General features: G+C 42.7%; 1 protein-coding gene across 1 annotated transcript in view; it reads right to left on the bottom strand.

Moving 5' to 3' along the window:
* Positions 1-9036: 9036 nt before the first annotated feature.
* Positions 9037-21868, bottom strand: part of STEEP1 (STING1 ER exit protein 1) — a 57263-nt gene continuing 44431 nt past the window's right edge. Inside the window, exons 3-7 of the mRNA XM_073637872.1 lie at positions 20739-20780; positions 14355-14493; positions 12565-12654; positions 12330-12422; positions 9037-9424 (exon numbers count right to left, since the gene is read on the bottom strand). Of these exons, the coding sequence (XP_073493973.1) occupies positions 9362-9424; positions 12330-12422; positions 12565-12654; positions 14355-14493; positions 20739-20780 (427 nt within the window). The 3' untranslated portion in view covers positions 9037-9361. The remainder of the gene's footprint in view (positions 9425-12329; positions 12423-12564; positions 12655-14354; positions 14494-20738; positions 20781-21868) is intronic.

The raw sequence follows: 21868 nt of genomic DNA, 5'->3' as shown, positions 1-21868 counted from the left end.
GTATCTTCAGTAATAGGAGCACGGATAGAAAATGGGAAATTTTCAAAACGGTCCTACATAGTCACTGTAGAAGGTACATACCTTATGGGAATAAAAGGGCTAGGAATAGGAGGAAGCCAATGTGGCTAAATAAGGAAGTCAAGAGGGCAATGAAAAACAAAAAAAGGGCTTTCGGTAAACTTAAACAAGAAGGCAGCGAGGAAGCGCTAATATCTTATAGGGAAAAAAACAAAATCTGTAAGAAACAAATAAGAATAGCAAAAGAGGAGACAGAGAGACTAATTGCCAAGGAAAGTAAAACGAATCCCAAACTGTTCTTTAACTATATAAACAGTAAAAGGATTAAAACTGATGGAGTTGGCCCATTGAAAAATAACCTGGGTAAAATCATAGAGGGCGATGAGGGTAAAGCAAACCTACTCAATAGCTTCTTCTCCACTGTTTTCACAAAAGAAAACAATTTATTGGAGGAAATGCAGAGTGATAAAGTAAACCCTCCGCTAAATATCACCCACCTAACCCAGGAGGAAGTTCAGAAACGCCTAAATAATATCAAAATAGACAAGTCACCAGGCCCAGATGATATACACCCCCGGGTACTAAAAGAATTAAGTAATGTGATAGACAGGCCGCTGTATCTTATATTCAAGCACTCTTTATGGACAGGGACTGTCCCACTAGACTGGCGCCAAGCAAATGTGGTACCAATATTCAAAAAGGGGTCTAAAAGTGACCCTGGGAACTATAGACCAGTCAGCTTAATGTCTGTTGTGGGTAAATTGTTTGAAGGATTTCTTAGAGATGCTATTGTAGAATATCTTAATGATAATAACTGTCTAACTCCATATCAACATGGATTCATGAGGGATCGCTCCTGCCAAACAAACCTGATCGCCTTCTACGAGGAGGTGAGCTCACAGCTGGACCGGGGAGAGTCAGTGGATGTTGTATACCTTGACTTCTCCAAAGCGTTTGATACCGTGCCACACAAAAGGTTGGTTTATAAAATGAGAATGCTTGGTCTGGGGGATAATGTGTGCAAGTGATAGAAAGCAGAGGGTGGTTATCAATGGAGTAAGTTCAGGGTGTGTCAGGGTTACTAGCCGGGTGCCTCAAGGGTCTGTCTTGGGCCCTATATTATTTAATATATTTATTAGTGATCTATTGGAAGGGTTGCATAGTAAAATAGCAATATTTGCAGATGATACTAAACTTTGTAAAGTAGTTAATACAGATGAGGATAAGGCACAGCTACAGGAGGATTTAGATAAATTGGGGAGTTGGGCCAAAAAATGGCAAATGGGGTTCAATGCCGATAAATGTAAGGTCATGCACATGGGAAAGAAAAACAGCAGTCACCCATACATATTAAATGGGAAACCGTTGGGGAAATCTGACATGGAGAAGGACCTGGGCGTCTTGGTTAACAGCAAATTAAATTGGAGTGCCCAGTGTCAGGCAGCAGCTGCGAAGGCAAATAGAGTCATGGCATGCATCAGAAGAGGAATAGGGGCATATGATGAGAACATTGTTCTTCCTCTGTATAAAGCGCTGGTAAGGCCGCACTTAGAATATTGTGCACAGTTCTGGGCTCCGGTGCTCAGGAAAGACATATTGGAGCTAGAGAGGGTACAAAGGAGGGCGACTAAGGTAATAAAGGGAATGGAGGGACTAGAATACCCAGAGAGGTTGTCAAAATTAGGCCTATTTACGTTGGAAAAGAGAAGGCTTAGGGGAGACCTCATAAACATGTATAAATACATCAGGGGGCAGTACAGAGATCTCTCCCATGACCTGTTTATACCAAGGATGGTGACAAAGACGAGGGAGCACACTATGCGTCTGGAGGAAAGGAGGTTCCTGCACCAGCATAGAAGGGGATTCTTTACGGTCAGAGCCGTGAGACTCTGGAACTCTCTGGGAGAGGAAGTGGTGATGTCCAACTCACTTAATGAGTTCAAGAGAGGCCTGGACGCCTTTCTTGAGAACAATAAAATTACATCTTATGCTTAGTGATAGTTAATTAATCCAGGGATTTAATCTGACTGCCAGATTGGAGTCGGGAAGTGAATTTTACCTCAATGATGTAAATTGGCCTATACCGCATGGGTTTTTTTTGCCTTCCCCTGGATCAACGCTGCGGAATAGCTGCAGTGCACAAGAAATAGGCTGAACTGGATGGACGCTTGTCTTTTTTCGGCCTTATAAACTATGTAACTATGTAATACAAGTGAATGACCAGCCTGAACCCCCCACAACACAAACAGTAGAACAACACAAACAAAACCAAATATACAATAAAAGAAATATAGAGAAACATCAATTATTAGTTTGTTCCACACAGAAGGGGGGGGGGAACAAACATCAGTCTTGAAAAGTAATTTGTAGATCGCCTCAGAGCCGATCGTCCATGGAGTGGAAAGCATTAAGAGGTGAAATGTTAGGTCACTTAAAAGGGCCAGGGAACGGAGACAAAAAGGATCCTAGATAAAAATAAAACTAATATACAGTATGTGCAAGTGTGTACAGATACCAGCATCTCATATCTAATGCTGCAAAAGTAATCCGCAATCAATCAGCAGGTAAGAAAGACGTAATCATCCCTCAGTAAAGGAAGAACTTATCTTTCAAGATGTCTTACATCTTGCTCCGATGTGTTTCCCTTCACAATCCTGAGGATCATCAAGGGGCCACCCTAGCAGTAGATATATATCGGATGATGTGATTTGCACATACTTGCACATTTCCACTTTTTTTTTATCCTTTCAAGAAAAATGTGACATTTAATATGTAATATTACTGACATTTTTTTCTAATGCAGTTTTAGTGAAGCTCAATAGAAGCTTGAAAAAGTAAGTGACATTTAAAAATATGGTATAAATGAACACTAAAATGGAAAATAAGGTAAAGTGCAGAGTTGTGGAGTACTGGCAGTCTAGGAGTTACATTTCATATATGAATGACAGCTCACCCAGCACCCAGCTATGTGCCCTCTCCCCCTGTGGGTGCAGGCAAATATCTGGTGAAGATGAAGATTTACCGTGTACCAACAGATGCTGCTTCTGCTGTGCAAAGTGAAGCTGTCAGCCAGTATTAAGATGCCAAGTGACAAGAGACAGGATGCAGTATGGCAGCTGACATATCAGTAGGTGTTATGTACAAGTAAATGAGTAGACACAAGGCAGAAAGATAAAAATACCCTGTAAAAGTCAGCGGTACATATTGGCCTCGCTATAGTTTTAAACATTCATCTACAGTGACGAAAATAAGTATTTGATACACTATCTGATTTTGCAAGTTTTCCCACCTACAGGGAATGGAGAGATCTGTAGTTTTTATCGTAGGTACACTTCACCTGTGAGAGACAGAATCTTAAAAAAAAAATCCAGAAAATCACATTGTATGATTTTTACATAATTAATTTGCATTTTATTGCATGAAATACATATTTGATACAATAGAAAAACAGAACTTAATATTTTTTACAGAAACCTTTGCTTGTAATTACAGAGGTCAGTCGTTTCCTGTAGTTCTTGACCAGTTTGCACACACTGCAGCAGGGATTTTGGCCCACTACTCCATACAGATCTTCTCCAGATCTTTCAGGTTTCGGGGCTGTCGCTGGGCAACATTGAGTTTCAGCTCCCTTCAAAGAATTTCTATTGGATTCAGGTGGGAAGACTAGCCAGGCCACTCCAGGACCTTGAAATGCTTCTTACGGAGCCACAGCCCTGGCTGTGTGTTTCTGGCCATTGTCATGCTGGAAGACCTAGACATGACCCATCTTCAATGGTCTTGCTGAAGGAAGGAGGTTGTTGGCCAAAATCTCGAGATACATGATCCCATCCATCCTCCCTTCAATAAGGTGCAGTCGTCCTGTCCCCTTTGCAGAAAAGCATCCACAAAGTATTATGTTTTCCACACCATGCTTCACAGTTGGGATGGTGTTCTTGGGATTGCACTCATCCTTCTTCTTCTTCCAAACACGGCGTGGAGTTGATACCGAAAATTTCTATTTAGGTCTCACCTGACCACATGACTTTTTCCCATGCCTCCTCTGGATCATCCAGATGGTCATTGGCGAACTTCAAATGGACCTGGATATGTGCTAGCATGAGAAGCGGGACCTTGCGTGCCCTGCAGGATTTTAATCCACGACGGCGTAGTGTGTTACCAATGTTAATGTTTGAGACTGTGATCCCAGCTCTCTTTAGGTCATTGACCAGGTCCTCCCATGTAGTTCTGAGCTGATTCCTGACCTTTCTCAGGATCATCCTTACCCCACGGGGCGAGATCTTGCATGGAGCCCCAGACCGAGGAAGATTGACAGTCATCTTGTGTTTCTTCCATTTATTAATAATTGTGCCAACAGTTGTTGCCTTCTCACCAAACTGCCTATTGTCCAGTAGCCCATACCAGCCTTGTGCCGGTCTACAATTTTGTCCCTGGTGTCCTTAGACAGCTCTTTGATCTTGGTCATGGTGGAGAGGTTGGAATGTAATTGATTGTGTGGACTGGACAGGCGTCTTTTATACAGATAACAATTTCAAACAGGTGCAAATAATACAGGTAATGAGTGCAGGGTAGGAGGGCTTCTTAAAGAAAAACTTACAGGTCTGTGAGAGCCAGAATTTTTGCTGGTTGGTAGGTGATCAAATACATATTCTATGCCATAAAATGTCATTTAATTATTTAAAAATCATACAACGTGATTTCTGTTTTTTTATTTTTAGATTCAGTCTCTCACAGTTGAAGTTTAGCTACAATAAAATTTATAGACCTCTCCATTCTTTGTAGGTGGGAAAGCTTGCAAAATCTGCAGTGTATCAAATACTTATTTTCCCCACTGTAGGAGTTTCTTCTGCTATGTTGATACAGAGGAAGGCAAAAACCCACTTAAGGGTATGTGCACACGATGCAGAAATGAAGCAGAAAATTTCTGCATCATTTCTGCATCTCCCTGGCAGAAAAAACGCATGCAGATTGTGCATGCGTTTTTCCTGCAGAATACATGCGGATCCACATGCAGATTCACATGCGTTTCCGCATGCAGATTGACAAGCGCTTTCCAGGCGATGTTAGCATCACCTGGAAAGTGCTTGACAACTAGGTCACACTATATAAATCCATGCAAACAGCATGGATTTATACAGTGTGAACCGAGAGAGTGTATATACTTACCTCCGATGGCCCGCGCTGTCCTGCTCAATCTGTTCTCCCTCGCCGGCAACTTTGAATTGAAAGACCTGCCGACGTCAGCGTCACGTGACCCGTCACATGACTCTGACGTCACCGCAGGTCCTACAACTCACTGCAAGTGCCGGGAACCAAGCAGGAGCGGTGCGCGGGCCGACAGATGGTAAGAATACATTTATTTTTTATTTTATTCTTCTTTTACAGCTTTTTTAATGGTACCTGGGTGTGGATGAGACTCTCCTCTCCTCCACACCCGGGTACCATCCGCACATTAGAACGCACCAATTACGCAAGTACAAATGCAGTTTTGCGGAATTGGCGCGTTCTAATGCAAGTCAATGGTGGCGAAATCGCCGCGTTTCTGCAAAATTAATTGACATGCTGCGGATTTTTGACCGCAGCGTTAACGCTGCGGAAAAATCCGCATCATGGGCACAGCACATGCGGATTTCCATTGGGGAACATTGCTTCCCTTCTACCATGCGTTTTTCATGCGTTTCCGCGGCGTTTACGCAACTGCAAAAACGCCGCGGAAACGCATGAAATACGCATCGTGTGAACTCAGCCTAAAGCAGAAGCCACTATTCCTAAGTTTGGGGGAAAAAAAACTTCTCTTCATCAACATCTTATTTCTACACTCCTCAACATTTAAATTGAAGCATTAAGAAGGACAAGCCGTAAGATTATGCAAATCAAGGAAGTAGCAGATGTCAGTATAATCTGCAAGGAATTAAATTTTAAGCATTTAGCTCCAATCTGTGGCTCCTGGGAGAGGCATACAAGCCAGATTGAAAGCACATATTTTTTTAGGCTCATAAAACCTCAAAAATCGGCTCAAGTCTTTTGGAATGATTGCGTGATGCCTCCTGTTCATGAATGTGCCAGTTAACCCCACTTGTCGAAAACTGAGAGGGACAAATCCTTGATATAACATGCCCGCATAAACCATCAGAAGGCATTTGCACAATATTGAGCGTCAAGCCAGATGTCCAGATACAGGTATTTAATTGACCTCATGCCATCGCTCAAAAAGGCTATCATGGTGCAGAGCAAGACAGCAATGGAAATCTATCTTCTTCAGCGAAGAGTACTGCTTTTGTCTTATGTGTAATTATAGCCATAGATTTGTCTAGTGGCCATATGGGCAACACCATGAAGAGGTCTTCAGGAAGGAATGTCACACTGGTTCTACTCCTGGGATTACGGTGTGAGGTGGCATAATGTATGGTTTCCAGACCACTCTAGCCTTTATTTCAGGTACACTATCGGCTTTGAGTTGCATGGATTTGGTGGTGGAACCAGTGGTACAGCCATTTCTCTAAAGTGTCACAGGAGCAGTTTTTCAACATAATAATGCATTTTTCTCATGCATTGTGATTAGCCTGCGCAGCCTAAATGTGCTACTATGGCCTGCAGCATCTCCGGACCTGTCTCCCATTGAGCACATCTGGGACGTCATTGGTCAGCAATTACAAAAGGAGCTGCCAGCAGTGGATCTTGATGATTTGTGTGCATAAGAGCATTCATTGGGGCAGAACATTCCTCAGTCAACCATTAGTAACCTTACAAAGGCCAAAGTGTGTAAGTGCATGTATTTCTGCGTGTGCCGCTCATAATTGATAATGAATAAATAAACTGGTAGAACCATCTTGGTTTAATGTCCCTTTGATGCGTTCAATGATCTTGTATTGGTTGCTACAGCTGAACTTACAAGTTCTTTTAAATGTCAAGGATTGCTATTCTTAAGGTATGTACACTCTTTCAGCAGCAAATCTGCAGGGAAGTCTGCAGGAGCAGATTTTTACGAAGTCTTTCTGATAATTTCTCCACCTCTGACTGTAGTGGTCACTGGCATGGAGACCCTGATGGAAGTGGAGGAATCACCAGCAGAGGCAAGTTTTTTTGTTACTATTTCTGTTTTCTGATACTCTTGACTTGTGGTTCCTGCTGCAAGTGCACAGCAGACCCCTAACATTCTTCAGTAGTGAGTTTTAATTCTTTAAGGCTGGGAAAAAGATGTAGTACAGTAAGTGACCACCGAGGGGCTGCAGCAGTAATGTGCATCCATTGCACATAATCAATGACAACTTATACACAAAGACCGTCAGGAGACTGTTGGGGCGTCCGCACTGCGTCAGCCGGGAATGTTCAGATATAAGTAATGTTTACTTTGCCATATTATAACTGTTGCAGCTGTTTTTCTCAACATTTGGACAATACCTTAAAAACACCTTTCTAAATGTTGCCAAGCTTTGTTCTCAGCTTCACACCTGTTTTGAGCTTCATTGCTCTATTCTATTCTGTCCAAATCTGGCCCTCAGGGTGATTATATTTGGCCCCTGACACTCGGGACTATGTGGGGCCCATTATACTGTATGGAGGACTATGTGGGGCCCATTATTATGTATAGAGGACTATGTGGGTCCATTATACTGTATGGAGGACTATGTGGGGCCATTATTCTGTATGGAGGACTATATGGGGCCCATCATTCTGTATGGAGGACTATGTGGTGCCATTATTCTGTATAGAGGACTATGTGGGCCCATTATACTGTATGGAGGACTATGTGGGGCCATTATTATGTATAGAGGACTATGTGGGTCCATTATACTGTATGGAGGACTATGTGGGGCCATTATTCTGTATGGAGGACTATATGGGGCCCATCATTCTGTATGGAGTACTATGTGGTGCCATTATTCTGTATAGAGGACTATGTGGGCCCATTATACTGTATGGAGAACTATGTGGCGTCCATTATTCTGTATGGAGGACTATGTGGGGCCCATCATTCTGTATGGAGGATTATGTTGGGCCCATTATACTGTATGGAGGACTATGTGGGGCCATTATACTGTATGGAGGACTATGTGGGGCCCATTATTCTGTATAGAGGACTATGTGGGGCCATTATACTGTATGGAGGACTATGTGGGGCCATTATTTTGTATAGAGGACTATGTGGGGCCATTATACTGTATGGAGGACTATGTATGGCCCATTATTCTGTATGGAGTACTATGTGGGGCCATTATTTTGTATGGAGGACTATGTGGGGCCCATTATTCTGTATGGAGGACTATGTGGGGCCCATTATTCTGTATGGAGGACTATGTGGGGCCCATTACACTATGGGGAGGTCTGTGTTGGGATCACAGTTGGGACATCACACTATGATGGGTCACCATACCTTGCTATGGGGGTACAGTAGGTTCATCATACCGTGGGTGTGGAGGAATTCACTGTGGGGTAAACTACTGTGTTTGGGGGGGGGGGGGGCACTTTTGGTGGTATCATACTTTATCATTTGTATTATTTATTAAATTCAAGTTTTTATCCTTTGTTATTACATATGTAAATTAGGCCATATGGTTTTTACTGCTCTTACCTAACATATTATATTATTCCAGTATGCCCCATTTGTGACTATTTGCTATTTTTTCTAAGATCTATTAATTAAAATGTACTTTTGTTTATGGGACAAGACATTTAAGTTTGTTTCAATATGCAAAGATTCATTGCTGTATTTCATAAGGAAAAACTTCCTCAGTTGTAGACATTTTTTTTAATAAATATCAAGGTTGACCCGCGACTTTGTCCAAGTTTTTAATTTTGGCCTCCGTGTATTTGAGTCTGACAGCTCTGTGTAAGAGGAAATGTATCTCACTAGGAAAAAAGAATCTGATACAAAATAAAGTAGAAAGGTCCCGTTGACTGCAACAGGGTCTGCCTAGTTTTAGCTTAGTGCCGCTGTATTTTTCCCCAACCAATACTTGTTGGGAAACACTACAATAATTGATAACCACAAATGCCATAAAGGGACGCCAAACAACAATAAAGAAAATACAAACTTTTATTTAAAGAAACACAAATCAATAAAATCCAGCTTAATGAGAAGAAACAGGACATTTTTGATTTCAATTTACAGAAGTCCATCATACAGAATAAACATTAAGTACTCGCTTAATCCCTCAAAAAATAGAGAGAACGCTTAAGGCTCAATGACATTGTCTGGTCCATTTTGTGCTTTACATGGATTCGAGCCCCTGCTATCTGGGCTGGCATACTCTATAGAGACATACTAAAGGCGGCCATGCTTCAAGTCAGCAGTATGTGATGGCTGGCAAGTCGTTCTACCTCGCTTTACATGAGTTTGTCTCGTTTATTTGAACTGGTTGTCGATCAGCGTTCCCTTCATTTTTGCCTTCTTCGCTTCTAATTCGGCCTGTGGAAAGAAAACACCAGTACATAAATAAGTATGAAATGAACCTTGAAGCAAACATCTGGAGATCATAAAGCCCCTGAGGCATCGCAGGAGTGAAACGTATGTCACATGTGCACTGAAACAGCATGCATTATGACCATTACATGTCTCCTAATGAATGATGAGATGCTAAAGCAGAAAAAGGGCTAAATGAATGGGAGATGCGGCAACTGGTTATGTTTACGGTATTAGTGGTACCAAGGGTGATCACAGGGGACAATTCATATGTTAAGGGTCAGCTGAAGGATTAAAAACCTTCTGCTTTTACCTTTAATTCAGGTTTTTTTTTTTACAAAAATATTGCATTAACCATTACAGAATTAACAGACATTCAGATGTCTGTGCAAATCGGTCGGAGATCAGAACGCAATGCACGGACTGGCCATGGCTCTCCCGACCCGATAGCCTCATAGAAATATATGAAGCGGTCATGCTCGATTCAGGAGAGCCGCGGCCAGTCCGGGCATTAGCTGATTTGCCCTCTCCTATAGTTCCTGCTATTTCTCCCAAAGAGAAGTTGTTTTGCATACAGCATTTTTTCAGTGCTTTTCCAACTTCTTTAGACTTCAGTTTGGGCCTTTTTGTTTTGTGGCGCTTCTTCTTTACGTATGGTTCATTTTTTAGTGTGTGACAAATATCTTTCCAAAGCACAGCATGGTCTAGGAGTGGAGTTTTTTTTCATGCATTTTCCCACATGCTGGGAGGATGCTAACAAAAATGCTATCCAAAAATCGCATAAAAAATGCCAATTGCCTTTTCAGAGAGAAAGAGGACTTGTACTCTATGGCGCCACCTATTGGAAGCAGCAATCCTACAAGTCACATTCGACCCTTTAACGAGTCGTGCAATATGACTTAGGATAAAAGCCAAATCAGAATCTCAATTTGCAGACAGTGTTTCGGGCTGTTGGCCCTCGTCAGTGCAAAGTATGAGAACTGATTGGGCTAGGTGAGACGCTATGTCAAATCAGTTCTCATACTTTGCACTGAAGAGGGCCAATAGCCCGAAACACTGTCTGCAAATTGAGATTCTGATTTGGCTTTTATCCTAAGTCACATTGCACGACTCGTTAAAGGGTTGATTGTGACTTGTAGGATTGCTGCTTCCAATAGGTGGCGCTATAGAGTTCAAGTCCTCTTTATCTCTGAAGAGGCAATCTGCATATTCAATTTCCCAGAGGAGCATTGCATGGCGAGTAAGCCTCCTTACACAGGCATGCCAGAGTCGGTATGTCACTCTCCACAAGGAGAAACGTTACCCCTTAGATCCTATGTATCTAAGTAGACCTCATAAAAAATGCCATAATTTTAATGTTCTTTTTATAAGGCAAAATAGAAATCCACCAGTAAGTGTATAAAGGAAGCCAATGTCATAAAATACTGTGATAACCGGCCACACCAGGCCAAGAAACCTTTTATAGGTCAATTTTCCAATGACTTTTCAGCTTGTGAGTGATAATGATGGTACAATGTACAGAATTCCTGTAATTCTTAAAGGACTAGAGCAATATTTTTGTACAACAGTTGGAATTAAAGCTGAAGGTCCACACATTAAAAAAAAAAAAAAAGTTGTTTCACTCAGCCTTCCCAGGTCCATCGGAGTCTCCATTCACGCAGCCAATCAGTGAGCTCAATGGCTGGTGCTAGCTATTCAGACAGAGCCACTGAGCTCACTAATTAGCTGCAGTGCTGGTGACGGGACATCAGCACTGCAGACAATAAAAGACACCGGGAGCAGCAATGGAGACTCAGCACGGAACCCGGGAAGAGTGAATAAATCAAAATTTGTATTTTTAAGACAAGCTGTGTTTAGGGACACAGTTATTCTACAAGTGGAAAACCCCTTTAATGGCTTTATTTCAAATGTGACTGTTCAAATACACCTGGGTGCACCAGTATATAACATAAATTATGTATACTCAATATTGTGATTGCATCGCATCAATATTAAAAAGGGCTTTTCACGTTAAAGGGTTATTTTCAAAATGGTAAATTAGCCTCTATAAACACCACTATTGCTGGTGGTCTCACTGCAGGTCCCCAGGGATCCCAAGAACAAAGTTCCGCGGAGTCTCCTCTCGAATGGAGAGGAGATGTGAACACTCCACCTTCTCTTCGTCCACTGTCATTCAATTGCTGTGCTTTTCAGATTGTGCAGCTGGCATCACCAGTGAGGCGCCACCACCTAGGAGCTCGAGAGGCGCCACCACCTAGCCGCTGGAGAGGCGCCGCCACCACCTAGCCGCTGGAGAGGCGGCGCCACCACCTAGCCGCTGGAGAGGCGCCGCCACCACCTAGCCGCTGGAGAGGCGGCGCCACCACCTAGCCGCTGGAGAGGCGGCGCCACCACCTAGCCGCTGGAGAGGCGGCGCCACCACCTAGCCGCTGGAGAGGCGGCGCCACCACCTAGCTGCCAGTGAGGCATGTTCAGAGAAATGATTATAAGTAGCGCAGTCCTTGTTTGGCTGCAGCATGCTCGTTAGGCAACATGATTGACTTGCTTTGTACTTATTTTATTGTAATACAGTTACAGAGTCGTATTGTAATACAGTGACAATTAAAAGCTATTTTGTGGCATATTTTAGATGATCTACTGACTTCCACTACAATTACTTTAGAGCCTGTGGAAATGGACACTACTGTTGTGTGGAAAAAGTTTGAGGAGCCCTGATCTATGTGACTGTCAGAAATAGCCGAGCACTCAACTCCTACTCTGGCGGCACCATAGACAGTAAAGGTAAGGTCGCACATAGCGGTTGGTATAGTTGGAGAAATGTCCAAATTGTGCTGCAAAATAAATTTTCAGTGCACTGAAGTCACAGATCTTCCACATCAGCTCTAAGCACCAGTTCACACTGACTACATACCAGTTCCTGCAGTCTTCTCTTGCTCATGCCTTTTCTCTCCAATTGCTTTTCAATCACTTTAGCATTCTGGGCATAGGAGTCCGCCACCTCCCTCTGTAAGAAGCAGGAAAATACAGTAATCTAGCATCAGCAATCATGTAATAAAAAGGGACTTTAAAATGTGTTTTTTTCCAAAAAATTTTGTAGAAAAGTTGCCGTGTGGATTGTGCACAGGGTGGTATGGTAATACACCTACCGCCTCTATCTCCTCCTCCTCTTCATCAATGGTGGAAACCGTAACAGAGCTGAACTTGCCCATGTCTTTGGTGCGTTTGGTCATCATCACCTAACAAAGAAAAAGAGAAAACACTATTAGTAGCAGATAAGTGATGTAACGCTTGCATGGAGATGTCACAACACATCTGACCATAACAAGACCCTGTCCTTGAACTTTGTGTAAATGCAGAGCTCAGCCGCTGAGTTCACGTAGAGCCTCAGGGAAATAACAGCACATACTAACGTCCTCTCCGCCCAATCCAAGGCCATGTTCTGACCTGATGCATCTCCTCCTCTTCGTGCCCCAGCAATCAGGAAGATTTAAATTGAGACTTTAAAGAAACAAAGAAAGCCTTCTTAAAAAAAAAAAAAAGGAATAATGTTCCCTATCACTCCAATCCTGCACTGCTTTGGTGGTCTCTGCCGAGAATGGAAGTGATAAAGTCCCAACCCTCTGCCATCCAGCTTTGCAGGCAATTAGTGGCCTCGGTAGTAGGGTGACTGCCAGATGGAACTTCATCAGACACCACTGATGTGCTGGGGGCTTGGAGCGGTAATTGACACTTATTAGATACTAGTAACAGTTATTAATTACTAGGTCTTGGATCCCGGTCTGATGCCTCACACCCCAACCAAACTAGATCTCACACTTTGCACTGATGAGGGGTAGTACCCAGAAACACAGTGTCTGCAAATTGAGATATTGGCTTTTATCCTAAGTCATGTGACAAGGCTCGTTAGAAAGTCGATATTGACTTTTACGATTGCTACTTTCTATTAGACTTCTAGCCCTGGTCACGGCCGTGTCAGGTTTGACACAGTCATCCTGGATCCGGCTGTAGAAGGACGCTGTGCTTGGCCTTGCAGACACCTTCTTGATCCTTTCATCATCCCTCCCTCTCTAGGACTCAGTGGTGATCTCCACCTTCTGCTGTTAATTGACACACCCTTGCTGGATCTTTAAATACACTCAGTTTCTCCAGAAAGTGGCTGGTGATAAAGTTAACTCCTCTGTTCAGGTCTGAAGAGAATTTGCATATTTCCCAGAGGAGCATTGCACTTAAAAGTCTCCTCACCTTGACATGCTTAAAGAAGTTGTCCACTACTTTATATGAACTTTCCAATGTATCCACCCCGGGGCCCAGAAGTATTTTTGTAAATACCTTGCGGTAGGTACCTTTTCTGCCTCTGAGCGACGCAATCGCTGGCTGCTCAGAGGCATCACGGGACCCGTCAATGATGTCACGTCAAGTGAGGCGTGACATAAGTGATGCGCTCCTCGCGGTGGACGCTGGGCTGTGGGCGGGGTTACCCCGTACGTCAAACTCAGCATCCACCACGCGTTTTCCCAGTGAATGAGGAGAGGGAGAGCGTGCAGTGGATGCCGGGTAACCCTGCCCACGACCCAGCAGCCACCGGTGGAACGCGGAAGAGGGACCCTCGGCTGCAGCCTGGACTTGACATCAGCTGATGTCAGAGCCGGCTGCAGCCGGGGGTCACGTGATGCCTGTGAGCGGCCAGTGATAGCGCCACTCACAGGCAGAAAAGGCACCACAAGGTATTTAGAGAAACACTTATGGACCCTGGGGGAATACATTGGGGGATCATATAACAGTAGTGGACAACCCCTTTAACATGTCACTCTCCGCAAGGAGAAACATTACCCCTTGGATCTAGGTTTTAGAAGGATATCTTTGCAAGGATATCTGGCAAATGTTGAAAACTCCTGGAGAAACCCCTTTCATTATCATAATAACATAGATGACATACCTTTTTAGGTGGATCAGGTTTTTGGGTATAGATGTTAGTTTTGCCGAAACCTTGTCCAAACTTGACCAGAGCTCCATTGAAAATAAAGGTTGCGGGGGCATTCTTTTGCTGGTGCTGGTAGAATAGAGGAAGGCTGCACCTGTGGATGAGCACAAGCACACAGTCAAGTACAAAACCGTTCCTGTGTTACTTACTATTACTAGAAATGTGAATGGTGCAGTAGAATGGCAGGGTCCGACAATAAAACATGGCGTACTCAATCACACAAAGCATGGAGACATTAAGGTGGGAAGTTGTGGTTTGCAGGGCAGGGTAGGCTTTAGCGCTAGAGAACCATTGGTTGCATGATTCTTTACAATTATTCTCGCTTTTAAGGGCTATTCCAAAACAGAACCCAAAAATGAATTTGCAAAAGGAAACTAAATGTCATCGCAAAATGGCCTCCAGTCCATAGCTCCGAAACCCAGCACATTATATAGAAAAAAATTGGGGCCAACATAGCAGTTTATTCCTAGACTGTAATGGTTCAGACCCCACTTTAGCTTTACATATGTCTACCTCCCTAAAGTTTATGCGCAGCTCTGGACACGGGTGATCATCATGCAAATATAGAAACTTTATAGACAAAGCACAGCAGCAGATAGGACTAGAGATGAGAGCATTTCTTCGATTGAAATTTAAATATACTCAAAAATGTCACACATAAAAATACTGATTTTTTTTTTTTTGTTGAGTCTACAGATTTTTTGTGCGCGGACTATGCAAAAATGTGGCCAGCTAGCTGCTGTTTTGCTAAACCATAGATGGCTGGTAAAAGTAAAAAAAACAAAAAGGTGTCTCTGAGGACCAGACGGCAGGCAGAAAGCAGTGGAGGGGCGAACAGGAGAGTGGCGAGTTGAGTATACGGTTTTTTTTTTTACATCCTACGCTTATAGTGTTCTCGAGTCTGAAGAGACCCCAGTGCATAATAAGGGGCATTCAATATAGAGAGAATATCTTCACTGTGAAATCGAATTTACCGAGAAAACCTGCACAGTTTTGCGAATTTAAATTTTGTCGGAACCGCTAATCTCTAGGCAGGACTATCTAAAACATACTTAGTGGCCAGGGATAATATTCTGTTTGACCTTCATATGTTCAGCATGATATGAATACAGTAATGTCTGAGCGCCTAACATCATGTGTTCACTTTACAAAGGATGTCTGTTTTGTTCGGATTCAGAGACGATCACTTTACATTGGAGTCAACTAATTTTTTACTTTTACTTTAAGAGGATCTGTCACTTGCTTAAAAAAAATGAGTCAAATAACTTGTAAAAATGACTGAGCTCCCCCAATTCTGCTGCACTTTTCTGTTTTGCGATGTGTTACTCCATTGTAGAGATTTTCACACATATTTCTTTTAGATCGCAATATGTGAAATTTCAGCTTGCAAACCAACTGGGCGGTTCTTCAGTCTTCTCTGGGGGCGAGATCTTTCATCCCTCCCAGACACTGTCAATCGCAGCTCGGCGGCTGATCCAGCAGTCTGAGAATCTGTCAGCATCTGGGACTGAGGGGTGAAAGTGCATGTTCCTAGAGAAGATTGGGAACAAACGCCTAGCTGAACTACAAGCAGAGATTTCACATACAGTACTCCAAAAGCAACAAATGTGAATATCTTTCCAATGGAGTGACGCAGCGCAAAACGGAAAAGAGCAGTAGAATCAGGTGAGTGGTGGGATTTTTACAAGGAAATTAACTCAATTATTTTGAGTAAATGCCAGGTTATCTTTAAAGGGAACCAGGCAGCGGATACATGCTGCCTTAACAACAGGGCTGTGGAATCAGAGTCATGGAGTCGGTATAAAATGGATAGACGCCGACTCCTAAAATATCTAATAAATTGCGTAGAGTAGTTCAATACAGTTTGTGGGGAATATTTTTTCATAAGAATTTGGGAAAGTTATGAAATGTCCTATAAATGTCTGTCTTATTCCTGATCTAAGGGTTCAGACTTTTAGCTGAGAAAAATGTGTCCTACCGTAAATTTATCACTTAAACATGAGCCATGTATGAGGGAGTCGGTGTCATGGAAATTGAGGAGTCAGAGTGGAAGGTTTGGCTTACCGACTCCATAGCCCTGCTTAACAACAGACAGTATGTATCAGATACTGGATGTATGATTTCATCCATGGATATTTGACTGTGAAATGCTGCAGACTTTCACAGAAAAACACTTTAAAAGTCGCCGGAGACCAAGTCGCATTGGAAAGACTTCTGATCGCCCATTCCGGTGGAGTAACAATTTTGTCCCTTCATGCCTGTATAGGGAGAGACCTGTCAGTCATTGACAGTGGGCGAGGAGAAGCTGCCAGGGACCTGCCTTTCTGACTAGTCACCCATGCGGATCGGTCCCCGGTGGCATTTAAATTAGGTTTTTCTCAGAAACATTGCAGTGTTTAAGAATGAAAAAAGGCATGGCCAAAATCATCCAGCCAGTGCCTGATACATGCTGCCTGTGGATTGCGCAGCATGTAGCAGCGGTTAGGCTCCCTTTAATGCCCCGTCTTTTCCAATCTTGACAAATGTATTCTTTAAAGGTAAAACACATTGTTTGATTTGTACAGTTAATGGGGCTCGGGGTGGCAGGACAAGCCTGTGTAACATGTACAAGTCTCCATGTCATAGTTACATAGGTTGAAAGGGAGCATAAAGTGTCATAAAACAGCTAGAGGAAATTACCATGCTACTGGCACAGGGACGACATCATTATGAGACCCTAATATCCATAATATTATTGTTATTTATTATTATTATAGCGCCTTTTATTCCATGGTGCTTTACATGTGAAAAAGGGGCATACATAATACACAAATGGCATGATTATATCCTCTGCGGTAAAGGCTGATTGTACTCTTATTACCACTCCTATGGTTTGTTTTTTACCAGTAAGCTCCTTTTCCTTCCTAGGACCTTTTTGCCTTTTACTGGAGCTCAGAGGATTATAAAGACCTCAGAAAGGCAGTATATCCCAGTGTTCAATGATATTAAAATAGGATGTGGATTGCTGAGAGGCAAACAAGAGGCCGCGCGGGCGATGGCAAGAGCAGGATAAGTGCCGGGCACTGTGCTGATAAGATTAACAATTTCCACCTTGTTAATTAAAAAAAAGGAAACAGGTTTTTTTTACCCCCCACCTCCCCAAAATGTAGAAATTGGTAAGATGATTAATTCAGATTTACACCCAGAATCAATCCATTTAAAGGGCCTTCTTTTATAAAAATGTTAATGGGAGAATTGGCCTTGCTGTTCATGGCAGCCAATCACAAAGCAGGGCTCATTTTCCTTCTGCAGTTACAGAAGTGATAAGGGACAGATTCAGTTTGTCTTGTACAATTGGGTACAGCATGTAAAACATGGTCATTGTTCTCTGTAGACTTCTATGGACAAACATGCGTCGGGTGCGCCCTACTCCTCGTTTTGTCTGTCTTCAGAGCAGTAACATGGGAACCTTTCCAGATAATGGGGCCCCTTAAATATGTGGTCACTGGAGATGTTATATATGTAGCAGTAACAGAAAAATCACACAAAACAAGCCCCCGATGTCTTCAATTCACAACTGTGCTACTTGTCAATATGCTGTACATTTCACAAGCTATCGGGGCAGTACAATGCAAGCAGGGTGGTCTCGCATTCATGAGCGGCAGGTAGCCGGTAGCCTGCCCACCACCAGCTTCTGATTGACGGCTTTCCCTATCTGTGCACAGGGGGAAATCTGTTGGTCGCTGGTGAATTGGTTGGGTGCCGACTGTGTTATACAGACAGCATCTGCTTCTAGCACAAGCAATAGGACTTCGTTCTGAGCACTGTTGGTTTAGCCCCTTAAATACCAATGTCAATCTATGTCAGTGGTATTTAGGTAGCATGTGCCCATTGGTACCAATGGGTTGCCATGGCAGTCAGAGGCTTAATGAAGGCCCCTCATTGCCACCTTCTTGATCCTCCTATGAAGCCCAGAATTTATGTTTTTTTGGTCGCCACAACTCCTTAAAGAAATGCAATATAAAGCCTTAAAAATATATGCACTTCAAAATGGTATTCATAAAAACATCCGCCCACCTTGCAAAAGACAAGATCTCCTATAGGTTTATTGCCCAGAAATGTAAAAAGTTACGCATCTCAGAAAATGGTCACACAAACAAAAAACTTTTACATTTTTTTACAACAGTCTGAAATTTTTTAGTTACTAAATTATATATATATATATATATATATATATATATATATATATATATATATATATATATATATTATACACACATACATACAGTACAGACAGAAAGTTTGGACACACCTTCTCATTTAAAGATTTTTCTGTATTTTCATGACTATGAAAATTGTACATTCACTATGAAGGCATCAAAACTATGAATTAACACATGTGGAATTATATACTTAACAAAAAAGTGTGAAACAACTGAAAATATGTCTTATATTCTAGGTTCTTCAAAGTAGCCACCTTTTTCTTTGATGACTGCTTTGCACACTCTTGGCATTCTCTTGATGAGCTTCAAGAGGTAGTCACCGGAAATGGTCTTCCAACAATTTTGGAGGAGTTCCCAGAGATGCTTAGCACTTGTTGGCCCTTTTGCCTTCACTCTGCGGTCCAGCTCACCCCAAACCATCTCGACTGGGTTCAGGTCTGGTGACTGTGGAGGCCAGGTCATCTGGCGTAGCACCCCATCACTCTCCTTCTTGGTCAAATAGCCCTTACACAGCCTGGAGGTGTGTTTGAGGTCATTGTCCTGTTGAAAAATAAATGATGTTCCAACTAAACGCAAACCGGAAGGAATAGCATGCCGCTGCAAGATGCTGTGGTAGCCATGCTGGTTCAGTATGCATTCAATTTTGAATAAATCCCCAACAGTGTCACCAGCAAAGCACCCCCACACCATCACACCTCCTCCTCCATGCTTCACGGTGGGAACCAGGCATGTAGAGTCCATCCGTTCACCTTTTCTGCGTCGCACAAAGACACGGTGGTTGGAACCAAAGATCTCAAATTTGGACTCATCAGACCAAAGCACAGATTTCTACTGGTCTAATGTCCATTCCTTGTGTTCTTTAGCCCAAACAAGTCTCTTCTGCTTGTTGCCTGTCCTTAGCAGTGGTTTCCTAGCAGCTATTTTACCATGAAGGCCTGCTGCACAAAGTCTCCTCTTAACAGTTGTTGTAGAGATGTGTCTGCTGCTAGAACTCTGTGTGGCATTGACCTGGTCTCTAATCTGAGCTGCTGTTAACCTGCGATTTCTGAGGCTGGTGACTCGGATAAACTTATCCTCAGAAGCAGAGGTGACTCTTGGTCTTCCTTTCCTGGGGCGGTCCTCATATGAGCCAGTTTCTTTGTAGCGCTTGATGGTTTTTGCAACTGCACTTGGGGACACTTTCAAAGTTTGCCCAATTTTTCGGACTGACTGACCTTAATTTCTTAAAGTAATGATGGCCACTCGTTTTTCTTTACTTAGCTGCTTTTTTTTTGCCATAATACAAATTCTAACAGTCTATTCAGTAGGACTATCAGCTGTGTATCCACCTGACTTCTGCACAACACAACTGATGGTCCCAGCCCCATTTATAAGGCAAGAAATCCCACTTATTAAACCTGACAGGGCACACCTGTGAAGTGAAAACCATTTCCGGTGACTACCTCTAGAAGCTCATCAAGAGAATGCCAAGAGTGTGCAAAGCAGTCATCAAAGCAAAAGGTGGCTACTTTGAAGAACCTAGAATATAAGACATATTTTCAGTTGTTTCACACTTTTTTGTTAAGTATATGATTCCACATGTGTTAATTCATAGTTTTGATGCCTTCAGTGTGAATGTACAATTTTCATAGTCATGAAAATACAGAAAAATCTTTAAATGAGGTGTGTCCAAACTTTTGGTCTGTACTGTATATATATATATATATATATATATATATACACACACACACATACACACATATATATATATATAAAAAAGAGTTTGATTTTGCTGTCATCGGACTGACCTGGAGAGTCACGCTGCCATGTCACTTTTACCACACAATTAAACAATGGCAGAACAGCGTTTTCTTACCATTTTATGTTACTAAGAAATTATTTTCCTGGTTATTCAGTTCATTACATGGTGAAATGAATGGCTCAAAACTACAACTATATGTAGGCAGAAAAAGAAAAAAAATGTATAGCTCTTGCAAGACGTGGAGGAATAAAAAAAGAAAAACACCAAGTTGTGAAGGGGTTAATAGAGGAATAACAGACGGCATTTATATCACTTGGAATGGAAAAAAGAGATGTTTGTTTTTTCCTTAAATATGAATATTTATAAATCTGGATTAACACATTATCGTCTGCTTACTTGCTGCATTTCTTCCGATACTGCCGCTCAATGCCATCTGGTCTGAAAGAAAATGAAAATAAACATGAGAAAAATGTAAATTCATTAAACCTCACATACTGAACCATGTCTCACATCAATGTGCGGGTGAAGATCCTGTTATATGTGATGAGGTCAAGCCCTCTGCGCCAGGTCAAGCCCTCTGCGCCAGGTCAAGCCTTCTGCACCAGGTCAACCCTTCTGCGCCAGGTCAACCCTTCTGCGCCAGGTCAACCCTTTTGCGCCTGGTCAACCCTTTTGCGCCTGGTCAACCCTTTTGCGCCTGGTCAACCCCTCTGCATGCCATACTAAGCCCTCTGCATGCCATGCTATTTCTTTTGTCAAAAAAGAGGACACCTCAGTGGAACTCAATGAACCTTACTGGAGGAGGTGATGTCATGGATAAATTTAAAACCCAAAATGCAAATGTGGCCAAACCGCTACATACACCAATTAGCCATAATAATAAAAGTAGACAGGTGAAGTAGGGACCCATCAAGGAAAGGGATACATTAGACAGCAAGTGCTCAGTAAGTTATTGAAACATGGGAATTGAAAGGTAGCCTATCTGGTCCAATACCACAGAAAAGCTACTGGAGCAAAAATGGGTGAAAAAGAGAATGCTAAGCTATGATATAAAGGTGTCAGACTGCCGGGCATCTCAGCTGGCTCCAAGTGCAGCTGTAGATCAGCCAACAGTGTCCATGCTGAGCTCTGGGTACACCAAAAATGCTCTCAATGGGCACTTGAATATTAGAACAGGAGCAACACCAAGAGGTGGCCAGGTCTGATGAATGAAGACATGGCACCAGATGCACTATGGGAGAAAGACAAGCCGAAGGAGGCAGTATGATGCCAGCTGGGAAATTCTGGGTACTGTCCATTGGGACTTAAACAGTCCAGCTCATGGAGTCCTCATCTCAGAACTTACAGGACTCAGAGGATCAGCGGACATCTTGGTGCCAGGTGCTACAGACTGCTCTTGTGGAGCTCATGTCTTGGTGGGTCAGAGAAGAATTAGTAGTACTTGAAGACCAACCTACTACTCATTAATGTTATGGCTGATTGATGAAATAAAGTCACTCTCTGAAGGCAAAGATGGTTTGTCCACA

Source organism: Phyllobates terribilis, unplaced genomic scaffold, assembly GCF_046119375.1.
Source record: "Phyllobates terribilis strain yellow unplaced genomic scaffold, ASM4611937v1 Scaffold_7__3_contigs__length_470593459, whole genome shotgun sequence".
In the NCBI taxonomy this organism is placed as follows: Eukaryota; Metazoa; Chordata; class Amphibia; order Anura; family Dendrobatidae; genus Phyllobates; species Phyllobates terribilis.
This window is presented reverse-complemented; position numbering and strand designations above follow the sequence as displayed.